This window comes from Myiozetetes cayanensis, unplaced genomic scaffold (genome assembly GCF_022539395.1).
Source record: "Myiozetetes cayanensis isolate MyiCay16 unplaced genomic scaffold, myiCay2020 scf6-25, whole genome shotgun sequence".
Taxonomy (NCBI): Eukaryota; Metazoa; Chordata; class Aves; order Passeriformes; family Tyrannidae; genus Myiozetetes; species Myiozetetes cayanensis.
Window position 1 is genome coordinate 28,526,161 of NW_026087853.1, and position 13,472 is coordinate 28,539,632.

General features: G+C 38.4%; 1 protein-coding gene across 4 annotated transcripts in view; it reads right to left on the reverse strand.

The window, feature by feature from the left end:
• Positions 1-13,472, reverse strand: part of DPH6 (diphthamine biosynthesis 6) — a 212,078-nt gene that overhangs the window by 114,649 nt on the left and 83,957 nt on the right. For 3 of the 4 annotated variants that reach the window (XM_050334899.1, XM_050334898.1, XM_050334900.1), the window contains exons 11-12: positions 12,511-12,640; positions 3,421-3,595 (exon numbers count right to left, since the gene is read on the reverse strand). In XM_050334899.1, the coding sequence (XP_050190856.1) occupies positions 3,421-3,595; positions 12,511-12,640 (305 nt within the window). Of the gene's footprint in view, positions 1-3,420; positions 3,596-6,608; positions 6,862-12,510; positions 12,641-13,472 lie in introns of those variants that run through there. The other variant, XM_050334901.1, reaches the window with a different exon arrangement.

A 13,472-nucleotide genomic window follows, 5' to 3' on the forward strand; every position in this document is an offset into this window, starting at 1 on the left:
TAAAAGCTCAAAGAGTGTTTTCACAAAATAAATAATCATGAAAGGTCTCAGTATAAATTTCTCACTCCAAATACTGCTTTGCAGTGCATCTTCATGTTTAACTCACTAATGTAGAGCTGTGTTGTTTGCTTTTCTGAAGACAATAAGTAAGCTTTTTCTATACAAGCTATCAATTACTGCTTAGTCCTGATAAATCTTCTAATCTGCTGGTAAAACAGAATTAAATCATGAAAATAAAATAATCATGTGATAAAACCCAGTAAGAACATGAAGTATCTCTAGTAAAAATACCAAGCTACTATCAATGACTAGCACAAACTGGGCTGGTGTTCATTGCAGAGCAAAGATCTGCAGGAAGAAAAATCGTGCATCATCATGTACTCCCAGGCTGGACAGCCTGGATAGCCTATGTTACTACTATTAGAAAGACATAATCAGAATACTTGTTTTACCTTGGTGAAATCAGCAGAAATCAGCCTTTACAAGAACTGATGTAACTTACATCAGTTGCTGACACAGACATTAAGACTGGTGGAGCTGGACCAGGAAAATCATATTAAACGATCTCAGGCTTTTCTTATTTATAAGAAAGTCAGTCTTATTGTATCTTTGAACAGTTTCTGTCTACTTCTTACAAGCAGAAACACTGAAGATGTTTTTAAAGAATGTTAATCTCAAAAGAGGAAGATTTTTGCTATAAATACTTTGAAAATCCTAATTTCATTCTGCCAGAGTTGTTTGGTGTCTATCAGACTGAGGTTAGGACATTCTCCTGGTAAATTTCAAATTTTGACTTTTTGTTCCCACAGGACTGCTGGCAGGATCCTGCATGGTCCCTACAGAATTGATGTTCTGCTGATTTTTGAGCCTGAAGTGTGAATTCCATAGTTTGCATGAACTACTTACATCTTTCCACTCCTCTTACATGCCAGCGCACATCAATCCCTGAATATTAGTCTTTGATATATTCTGAACTTTGCAAAAACACTGTGCAAAAATACATGATGATTATCTAGTGTCCAGAAAACTTCATATTGGACTGAAAAGACAAAAATTTAATTGTCCAATTGTTGTCAAGCAAAAGATAAACCAACCCTACAGATACACAACATAAGGCTAATAACCATTTACTGTTTTAAGAACATTAAGCTTCTGTTCCTAAAACATAAAAAAATTATAAACATTTGATCATCATAAAATTATTATAATTTGAAATATTTTTTATTATAAAGATAAGAAACTGACTTTTGTTCCTTCCTTAATTATTCTGAAAAATATATTCCATTCCTTAAATATACTGAAGTGCTTATTTCAGCTGGTGAACTTAAGAGTATAAAGACAACTAAGTATAAAGTTGTCCATACATAGGCCCAGGAAGTTCTAAAAACACATCTAAAGTAGATTTTAATTTTGGAAAATTCATGTTTAAGAAGATACAAAACCTATCTCTTCCATTAATAAATTTTAAAATTCAAATACATTGTTTATGTGCTTATACACATAAACTTCTATGATGTATTCTTATGAAAAGGTTTTACAGGTTATATCCTATACATGCTATTTTAGAAAGAAAAACATTTAAATATTAAAAACTTTAAGTGAAATGTTTACTTATTCCAGTACATTTGATATGTATTGGGTCAAGCTCTGCAGAATAGAAATATGTTACCAAAAAGTCAAAATATTCTTAGCAAGACAAACCCAGGATGTTTAATATTGACACTCAGATGAAATGCACTGTTGGTAGTAGTAAGGCAAAATCTGCAAAGGAAAATTAAAAATATTGCTGGCACGTATCCTACCATTCCCCATAGAGGTGTTTGTGGACTAGATACAGAACATAGCCATAAACGATGACAATTGAATGATCCTGTAGCAGAAGTTCAGCTTTTCACTACTGTTACTTTACTCCTGTGGTAATCAGTTTTTAAAAGCAAAAATACTTATTTTACACCTCATAGGAAAATAATGTTGTTTGACTAAAATGTTCCTTTGGGGGTAAAAGAAAATAAAGCAAAACAAAACACACCAGTAGAAAGTTTTTTTCCTAATGATGGATTTGTTGACCAATGTTACTGGTTACACTATATCTGAAGAGATATGAACCTTCCCTTGGGTATGCTGACTGTCCCATACCACCAGAAGATCTGGCAGTGTCTACTTATTGTCCATTTGCAGCATAAGCTTGTTCTCTGGGTTACTGAAACAATTGTTAGTTCACTCCCTTTTCCAGATTTAGTCGATGCCAGTTCCATGACATACAGATTAGCTGCTATGTTGTATAAAAGTTGTATTAGGGAAGTTTCTCCAAATAACAAAGATGCAAAGCTTATTAAATTTTATCTTTGCAGGATTATGCATGACACATTACAATTATGATCATTAAGCTGTAAGATTGAATGGAATAAAGTCTAATAAACCAAGAAAAATGGATATACATAAATGATAAAACTCCACCCTCCTATAAGAACAGAATTCATAGAGCAGTAATTCACCAACATTTCTTCCTAAAAATGAAACAAATTCCACATGAGCTCCTGAAGCAAAATACTATTCCTAAAATCGTCCATAAAATAGTACAAAGACAAAACAAAGTGAAATTTCATGGCCATTATACTAGATGGGTTTGCAGACTCAAAGAAGTTTCAGGAAATTTAAACAGATGTCATACCACGTCACTTAGATCAGTCTGCGCAAGACTGGACAATGTATTACAGAAGAGGAGCATTGGTAAGATAAGAATATATATATATTTTGCAACAGAAAAGGTTGAGAGAGTTCACTAGTTGTCAGAATGGTACTAGCTGGGCAAGAAATACAATATTAAGAGAAAATCTTTTTATACAAATTTTGACCCACTTTTCCATGATACTTTACTGCCTCCTTTTCATACTTCTAAGTAGCATGTAATATTCAGTTCAGTTTGTTATTATTTTGGGAAAAAGAACAGTTCTTCAACCTTGCTTTTGTTTTAAATGGTTAGGTAGTACCACAAGCCTCAAGAAGGATTTCATTAAATAAGCATTTTAGGATTGACTTACCTATAAATAACATTTGAGCTTTAACAAGGACATTGCAATAGCTGTTCCTAAATTCTGTTTATATTCTAGGCAGATTATAAAAGTATATATGAGACACAGTTTTTTGTCTAATTACAATATACAACAGAGGTATGCTGTTTTGGAGATTCTCTGCAAAGAATACTTTAATCAGTTTTATTATCACAAAACAAAAGACAGATGAGAGTTAAGTTTTCCATAAGTTTTAAAAACATAAATGAAAAATGCTCATTTTTAATTTGGTTTCTTTTTTTTAACTCATTTTCTTTTGCACATTCAGATGGGGGAGAAAGAGACTTTACAACTGTATTTATTTCAGAAAACAGACATATAATTCCCATGAAGTAAAAAAATTCCCTACCTTGATGGACTGACTGTAAGGTCCTATGCTAGCAGGTGCCCAGTGGGAAATGCTCTGTACATGCATGACCAGCTTTTCATCATGTAACACATCATCCGTTGCAATGTCGTACTTATGTGCAAGGCAGTCAATGCAAAACAGTACTCCATCAGGTAATGGCATTTCAACACATACTCTGAAAACACAGGAGAATTGTTTTTTTCAAACAGTAAGCTTGCTTGCACCAGCCTTCAACACCGATTTTCCATGTTTTTTTGGTCTGGATAGTATGTTAGGAAATTTTGCCAAGAATATATAACAAAAGTTAGGGTATCACAACAACCTGCTAGCATTAACACTTATCTGCTCTCCAAATAATGATCAGCTTCATACTTCCAGCAAGATAATTTCCATTACCAAGGAGAAACTAGCACCACAGCCAATGGCTCATTTATTTTATTTTATTTTTAATGTGTATTACTTTATTAAGAATTCATCATTTTTTTTAAAAAAAACCTTGACCACACTACTCTGGAAGTGCCAGGTAAGTTATGCAAAGCAGTCTTTTTTGACATTTGTCACTGAATTTGCTTCCAGTGTTTGGTCTAGAGGTTCAGTTTCACTGAATCATGGAATCGAAGAATGGGTAAGGTTGGAAGGGACCACAATGGTCATCTGGTCTGATCTCTGTGCTCAAGCAGGCTCATCCTAGAGCACAGGGTATAGAATTGCATCCAGATGGTTCTTGAATGTCTCCAGTCAGAGACTCCAAAAACCTCCCTGGGCAATCTGTTCTAGCGCTCAGACACCTGCACAAAAACAAAGTTTTTTCTCGCGTTCAGGTGGACCTTCCTGTGTATCAGTTTCTGCCCATACTCTCTTGTCCTATTCCTCGGCACTATTGAGAAGAGCCTGGTTCCTTCCTCTTGAGACACTTATAGACATTGATGAGGTCCTCTCTCAGTTGTCTCTTCTTAAGGCTAAACAGGTCCAGCTCCCTCAGCCTTTCCTTGTATGAGAGATGCTCCATTCCCTTAATTACTTTTGTCACCCTCCACTGGACACGCTCCAGGAGCAACTTATCTGGGCTCCTCCTTGCACTGAGGAGCCCAGAACTGGACACAGCACTCCAGATGCATCTCACTAGGGCTGAGCAGAGGGGCAGGATCACCTCCCTTGACCAGTTGGCAATGTTCTTCCTAATGCATCCCAGGACACTATTTGCTTTCTTGGCCTCAAGAGCACACTGCTGGCTCATGGACAGCTTGTCGTTCAACAGGACCTGCAGCTTCATCTCCAGAGAATTGCTTTCCAGAAGTACACCCCCAGCATGTACTGGTGCCTGGGGTTATTCTTCCCCCGGTGCAGGACCCTGCATTTGCCTTTGTTGAATTTCAGACAGTTCTTCTTTGCCCATCTCTTCAACCTGTTTAATTGAAGGGTTGCACAGCACTCTAGAGCACTCCTGCCAGTTTGTTGTCCATGAACTCTACCCTGTCAACCAAGTCATTGACTAGTAAGGTAAACAATACTGGGATCAGTATTGAACCTTGGGGAACACCACTAGTGGCAGGCCTCCAACTAGACCCTGTGCCACTAATTACAACCTTCTGGGATCTGCCATTCATCCAGTTCTCAACCCACCTCACTGTCCACTCATCCAGTCTGCACTTCTTGACTTTGCCCGTGAGGATGTTGTGAAAGACAGTGTCAAAGTTGTCTGAAAAAGCAGGAGTTTATAGTTCCTTTACACCTTTCTCACATGTTATCATGTAATAGTGAGCATATTTTTCTGCTATACTTTAAGTGATACATACATATGACAGGGTTTAAAACCTGCTTCCGTACTCATTTATAAAGTTCCTTTTTGTTTCCTCTCAGGAAAACTGAGTGCCTTGATGGACAGACAGACAGTCTGTTGCATGTGGCCAGTGAAAAAGCAGGGGGTTCGGGTGTGTGTGTGTGGAAATCAACATTTCAAAGCCTGAAAAATAATTATGTCTGCAGTCCATGCATAAAAAAGACATTCAGCTCCCAGCAGCAATCCAACCAAAAATTACTTGTCTTTACATATCATGTGACATAACCTTGTAAAATTCTTCTCATCTTGTTTATTTCTTCCAAGCTATATTCTTGTTTATTTCTTCTAAAAACATTTTTATCCCCACCTCTCACATGCAAATATAATATTTTTTCCTCATTATCATTATCATAGGCACGGAAGATTGGATTTTCTGCTTGGGCTGGTAAATTTTCAAGACAATTTTGCTAATTTAGTGCAGATCCACACCCTTAAGTCAGTGCTTCCAGCGTACTGCTTGTGAGAACTCCCACAACCAGGACTCTGTGCATAATGCAATAATGCAACCATGCAAACCGCTGTATAATTTTTCTTCAGGACAAAATGCAACATAAATAAATATGCGACATAAACAAAAATGCAACATGGATGAAATGACGTTGAAATGGACCCAGGGGTCCTGTCTGATGGCAAGTTGAACATGAGTCAGCAGTGCCCTGGCAACCAGGAGGGTCAGCTGTGTCCTGGGGGGCATCAGGCAAAGCATCACAAGCTGGTTGAGGGAGGGGATTGTCCTGCTTTGCTCTGCACTGGTGTGGTCTCACCTTGAATATTGTGTGCAGTTTTGAGCAACACAATATAAGAAAGATATTAAGCTACTGGAGAGATCCAGAGGAGGGCAACATGGATGGTAAAGGGTCTTGAGCGGAAGTTGAGCAGCTGAGGTCACTTGGTCTGTTCAGCCTGGAGAAGAGAAGACTGAGGGGAGACTTCATTGCGGTCTACAACTTCCTCATGAGTGGAGAAAGAGAAGCAGACACTGATCTTTTCTCTGTGGTGACCAGTGACAGGACTTGAGGGAAAGGCATGAAGCTGTGTCACAGGAGATTTAGGTTAGATATTAGGGAAAGGCTCTTCACCCAGGAGGGTGATTGGCCACTGGAACAGGCTCCCCAAGGAAGTCGTCATGGAAACAAGACTGCAAGAGTTCAAGAAGGATTTGAACCACACTCTCAGTCACATGGTGATTCTTGGGGCTGTCCTTTAAAGGACCAGGAGCCAGACTTTGATGATTCTTGTAGGTCCCTTCCAACTCAGGATATTATATGACTCTATGAAATCTCTTTGTTCCATAATAATAATCATAAAAAGCCACTTTCCTGTAACTTTCTAATCTTCCTACCTGTTACTTTACTGATGCATGACCACGTGGCTGGCAACTGATTCCTCCCTGAAGGCACACACAGCCAACACTCCCATTCCTCTGTGACTTAGTAATCCTGGTCTACAATCAGTATCTTGAAGAAGCCTCTTCCTGCCGCCTTTGAGTCTGACACCCAGACAGTGTAGGGGAATGTCAGTCTATGATTATCTTAACAATGTCTTTCAAGTACTTGTCTTGCTATACTTAAAATTCTCGTTCTTCTACTACACTTTATATTCTGAAAGAAGAATACAAAATATAGTATTTTACATTAGAAAATTGCTAAACAGTTGGTTTCAAAAGTATGAAGAAGACAAGAGGTATGACCTCATTGCTGACCCTGTTTTGAGCACTGGATTGAACTATATGACCTCCAGAGGTCCCTTGCAACCTGTATTACCCTATGACCCAAGTGGAATTTTTCAAGCTATAGCAATTGCATTCTCAGCACATTATCTCAGATGCATAAGAACACAAATTACTGTAACAAGAAACAAGCCCTCTTAATAAAGGCAATAAAGAAATACAAATGGAAAACTAGTTTTAACACACAACTATTAAAAAAACAAACCAAAAATTTTATGGGTTAGGTGTTTGTTATCCAATTTCCAGTGAAAAACAAACCCACCACACCCAAATAACATAGCAGTCACATACTGCACACCTAGATCATCAAGCAGTCTCAGAGGTAGACTTACATGCAACATACAAGATTTTTTACAACGGATATTAAAAATACTATGCTTTGGGAATCTATGAATAAAAGATTCACAGTTAGCATCACTGTAATTACGTTTCACATTGTATTCTTACTGAATGTGTAAGTTCACTAAAACTGATTATCTGATGGAAACACAAGAAATGAAGAACAACCGTATTGGATCACATCTCATGATGTGAATCTTAAGCAATTCCTAAGTTAACTATTTTGGTTTTGTATTTAAAAAAATAAATAGAACATTTGTCACAAACACCTAGAAGTTTCAAAACATAATCACTTTAAGAAAGATTTAATAATCATTGGTACTAAGGCACTGGTAATGCTTTTGACACTGTCTCCTGTAACATCCTCAAAGAGAAGCTGTTGATATATGGACCAGAAGAGCACACAGTGAGGTGAACTGAAAACTGGATGAACAACCAGGCCCAGAGGGTGGGATCAGTGGCACAAAGTCTCATAGGTGAACACCCTGGAGGAGCCTATACTGGGTCCAGTCTTGTTCAACATCTTCATTCATAATTTGGATGAATGGACACAGTGTACCCTTGGCAAGTCTGAAGAACTGGAAGGAGTGGCTGAAACACCAGAGAGTTGTGCTGCCATCCAGAGCAGAGAGCAAACTGCAGAAAGCAGACCTAAAGTGTACTTTCTGAATGCAGTCCCATGGTTCAATTCCACTGAGCAATGTGTTTGGTATAATTGCTTTTCCAACTGGAACAAAAAATTGAAATAGTCACAGACAATGGAACGAAAATTACAACTAGGACATCACCTAGTCCAGTGCCATAGGGAAGTTTCACCTGCATCTATACCTACAGTGGAAATTTAATTATTTTAGGGGAATGCTATGAGGAATCTCTCTCAAACTAATAAAACATTTTTAATTGCTGTTATTAAACCCCCTGAAAGCCAAAGGCATTTTTGCTGAGAAAACAAACTCTCTCATCAAAAATGACTCAGAAGAATCCCAGGTCCTCAATTGTTGAGGAAAGAGAGTTGGTTTCCTAGCCAAAATTCCTCTGAGTCTTCAGAAGGCTCTGCATAGAGCTTTACAGTGAATCATAGGTTGGTATAAATTTCAGAAGTCTATGACACTCAGTTGAATGAGTGGGGAACAGAAAGAAAAAACAGGTTGCATAAACAGGCCTATCATTTTTTAACTTTTGTTTTCACTGTCTTCTGTCCATAAATTTTATTCTGTACTTGGACCTCTCCAAACATCTGCCAGCTCAGCCAGAGTAGAAACTTCTCACGCACTTGTGGATATTCCCGTCTCGCATGCGCCCACAATACAGCCGAGTATCAGGCCTACGATACACACACAGCAGACACTTCTACTGCAAGACTTCCCTAGAACGTAAGAACTCTGCAGGAGACAGTAGTCCTCCAGTCTATTGAAAGTTATTTTGAATTCTTTTATGTGGTGGCCTTCAACTTGACCATCAAGCGTATTTATATGCTTGGTTTAAAGGACCACAGGTAATTGACAAATACGTTTAGCAAATAAAAATTAAAGTAAACAAATAAAAATCCTGAAATAAATCTCAAGTAAGTGGCTGCTTTTGCACTTACCACAATAATCTTTCAGTTTTAACGGAGTTATCATATAATACAAGAATACCCCCTGGAAAACCTAAGGGATATGAAACAAATAAGACCCAGTATTTAATCAATTGGTGTTGTGTTGATTCTTTACCCCTTCACCTCCTTGGATCTTTTAAAGGTTACATCTAATTTTTGTATTCCAGCATTCTCTAGGCTCTGTTTTTATATATGCAACAATAGGGTTTTCAGGGTGAAACTTCATTAATACTTCTACACTTCATAGCAAATAATAATTGCAGTCTCTAAAAAGACTCTTATAACTTTGCTAAATTTCTTACCCTACCCTTGCTCAGTATATCAATACTGTCTGTTTAGGATCATAATTGGAATTCAACAGACTAAAGTTTCACTCTTAAGTTTACTTAGGTAAGAGTGACTTAGAGCAGAATTTTATTATCAGGTAACATTCAATATCCAGAAAGCACAGATGTATCACTGGTAAATGAAAAATAATATGATGACAATAACCACTGTTATATTTATTCAACTTCCATATAAATTCACATTTTCAGAAAACAGCAATAACTGTATTATATATGAGTACTTCTAAAGTTTTGATTCTCCCTTACACACGACCAGATTTTCAAAATTGCTCAGCAGCTAGAAGCTCCCATGGAGCAATGGAGAACTCAGAAAAATGCAAAATCTTATGAACTTCCATCTTAATATGAAAATACAGTTAGTTAACTACCAGTGTAGTGAAAATAAAGGATCTTTGTTTCAAAGTACTGTCCTGCTGAGCCCTCCTGAATGCTAGCTAAATGACGAAGGTAGGTAATTTTTTTGCACAGAATGATTTTCTGCAATCAGAAGGAAGAGGATAAACAAAAGACACAGGAGTAAAACCTGTGTGTAGAGCTAGGAGACAATTAGGAGCAGCCACCTTTTTCTACTTAGCACAAAAAACAACGGAATTGCAAACAGACACATCGCATAGAGCTGAAATAAAGAAGAATGGCAAAAGTGGTGGTGAGGTGCCAAGGCACTCTTGCAGTGTTTCAGACCCACCTCCATGATTTCCACGTACTAAGGCACTGTACGTACATTTTGCAAATTACAGTAATTAACTTTTTGATTCTCTGAGCAGGAGGGAAGGCCAGAGAAGCACACAGACAAAGAGGGATTCAGCTGAGAATGTAATAAACTGAACTAATCACTTGGAACCTGCTCATCTTTAATCCGCTTTGGTCTTCCCTCTCGGGAAGGGAAACCACCACCAGTCAAACTGGAGGTCTCGCTCATGTCTCTGCTTCATCTTACTCTCTTTTCAACTTACAGCCTTCCATGTTCTACTTTGAGTTCTTTTCAGAAAAACAGTTTAGATTCAGAATTGGAGATGTCTGCAAGTATGGTTGGTTGACATCTTAATTCCCTGCAACGTTGTTTAGAAAACAAATATTTAAAGAACTATTTGATGGCTTCTCCGCTCTATAAGAATAAATCAAAAGCCCTTTCTTGCTGGAAGTTTCTTTCCAGTTTTTAAGTTTAACATTCAAATTCTGGAAAAAAAATGGAACAGCTTTAAAAAAGGATGCCAAATTAAACCTTGGCAATACTTGTTACTTTTCTCCAAACTAGGAAATGTTAAATTAAACACAGGTCTAGAGCAGTCCAACCATTTTACTTTTTGCACAAATTTCAGACTCTTTACTCAAACAACCATAAATGTTGAAAACGGCTTCCCTGCTATGTCATGGAGCTATATTGGTCCCCTTCCTTTTCCTATTTTGTTTGATGACACAGGAAGATCTGGGGGAAAGGGACACTTTACATTGCTCAAGACTCTGGGCAGAGTCCTTTTTTTTCCACTTTATAAACTGCAATAATAGTTATGCGGAAACAAGCATATTACAGTTTGCAAAGGCCTCATATAATAATACAAACTTAAATAAATGGCTTTCTTACTCTTTTCCATTGTTTCATTTCCCTTCTACTTCCTTTTATCTCAGTGTTTTGTTTTCCTTTTTTCTACAGTTCTGTATTCTTATTAGTTAGGAGGAATCAGGCTGCATCAAACAGCCTGAGAGAGGTGAGGCTGCCGCAGCTCCATTCACCCACTCCAACCTGTAGCCAGGCCAAGCACGTATTCCCAGTGGGTACATGCACACAGATCAGGCATATGCACCACATATATACAAATAGCCATGGTCAGCCACACCAATCAATGTAGTCACAGACACAGAGCCCTCACACAAACTGAGACATCACAAAAAGCCTCAACCCACTCCCCTCCCTGGCTGCACAGGGTGGACTTGCACCAGAAACAATATAAACATGTACACGTACAACTTGGATCCCAAGCTGGGGGTCCAAGCAGCCCAGTAGCCCACCTCAGACACTCTGTCTGCTCAACAGCTGCCCCTGGATCCCCCTCTCCCCATTTGCTGTTACCTGGACATATGAGGAGGCTTCAGCCCCATTGCAGTTGCTGGTGCAGACCCTGCACTCACAAACAGACACACAGACACACACACACACCCCCAAACCTGGCACTGGCCTTCACCCACTGGAGTCTCTCCAGTCAATGCCATCCAGGCACATGGGACTGCAGTTGTCAGCACCCAGACGCACTCAGCAGAGAGTCCCTCACCCAGGAAAGACTTAAAGAGGAGCTGAGTTTGAAGCCAGGACAGACCGAATTTCTATAATGAAATGAGTGGCTTGGGAGGTGAGGGGGGAGCAATGAGTACTGTCTGCCTGGACTTCAGTAATGCTTCTGACACTGTCTCCTGTAACACCCTCAAAGAGAAGCTGTTGATGTAAGGGCTGGATGAGCAGATAGTGAGGTGGATTGAAAACTGGATGAGCGGCCATCCCAGAAGCTAGGATCAGTGGCATAAAGTTTCACAGGTGTACACCAAGGAGCCTATACTGGGTCCAGTCCTGCTCAACATCTTCATTCATACAACCTGGATGATGTGACACAGTGTACCCTTGGTAAGTTGCTATCCACATGGATCTTGACAGGCTGAAGAAATAGGCACACAGGAACTTCTCCCAGTTCAGCAAGGAGAAGCTGAAAGTCCTACAACTGGGGAAAAAGAAACCCAAGTTCCAGTGTATTTTGGGGGCCCATTGTCCCAAAAGCAGCTTTACAAAGAGTGACTGAAGGTTCCTGATGGACACCAAATTGAACACAAGCAAACAATGTGCCCTTGTGGTAAAGAGGCCTGATGATATCCTGGGATGCATTCTGAGAAGCACTGCTAGCCAGTCATTGGATGCAAATAAAAAGGAAAGCAAATAAAACACCAGTGATATAAAACAGTTGTCAGTTCACTCAATCCACAGAGAACTAAGACTTGCAAACAATGTATTATCCTTCTATAAGTCCAAATGGGGGGTATTTGTAAGCCTTATGATATATATTAAAGCAAGAATTTCTATCCTTAGTATTTTTGACTTGAGAAGCTGTGATGTGATTACTCCAAAAGGCAACAAAACTCTACTTCTAAGTCTTTGAGGCACAAACATTTGGTAAAATGCTTCACAAATATAGCAACAATAATTCAGTGTATTACAGTGTACCATAAATATACCATAGTAGTAGTCTAATCCTACCTTGCTGGTGGACACAAATCAAATTCTGTCTCATAAACTGAGTTTATAACACTGAAATCTTTTATGCTCTTCATATACAGATGAACCAAAATAATATCCTTCAGTTTCAATCCCTCTGAAGTCATATTAGCTGCAGGATAAAAATAATATAGCTGTTAGAGATATAATATTTTAACTGTTTGTAGAAAGACACAAATCCTGGGTTTGTTCAGCAAAAGCAACTGGTAATAACATAACCGTTGCCTAAATATGACTGAATACTTCGCAACATACTTTTCCCAATATACAGCTATTGTTTTCATTAAATTATTTCATGTTAGTTTTCCAAATACAGAAAAACAGAATACAAAATAAATTTTACCTAGTCTAAGCAGTGGTAAATTCTTGCCCCATGAAAACACATCATGCATTCATGCATGTAGATATGTTACAGTGCAAATTACTTGTATCCGTAAGTTTTATTATCTCCATGTGGGGGGTGGGGGCTTTATTCTGTGACAGCTAGGAATCTACAAAGGACTTTGCATCACAAAAGTACTGAACTGAAAGGGACAACAAGAGGTCCTTCAGTGCATCACCTTCTTCAAAGAAAAGATCAAATATTTATATGCTATTCCAGAGGGATGCTTGTCTAAGCTGTTTTTAAAGACTCTCACTGCAATAATAATCTTCACATAAAAAAAGAGTTATGAATGGCAAGACAGACAATAGGAAACAGAAGTGGCCACAGGAGAAATGAAGGAAAGATGAGAGCAGAGGAAAGCTCAGGCAGACAGCTAAAGAAAAGATACTGAGAAGTCAAGATCATCTGAATGTGTATGCACAGAAGATTCCAGTCCTAGCACTCAGGGAGAATGTATTACTCTTATATAGTCAATCATGTAACAAGATATGTGATTAGCTCTGTAGTGTGGATCTTTTGTAACTCGTGAGCAATAGAAACTAAATGAAGACAAAAGCTT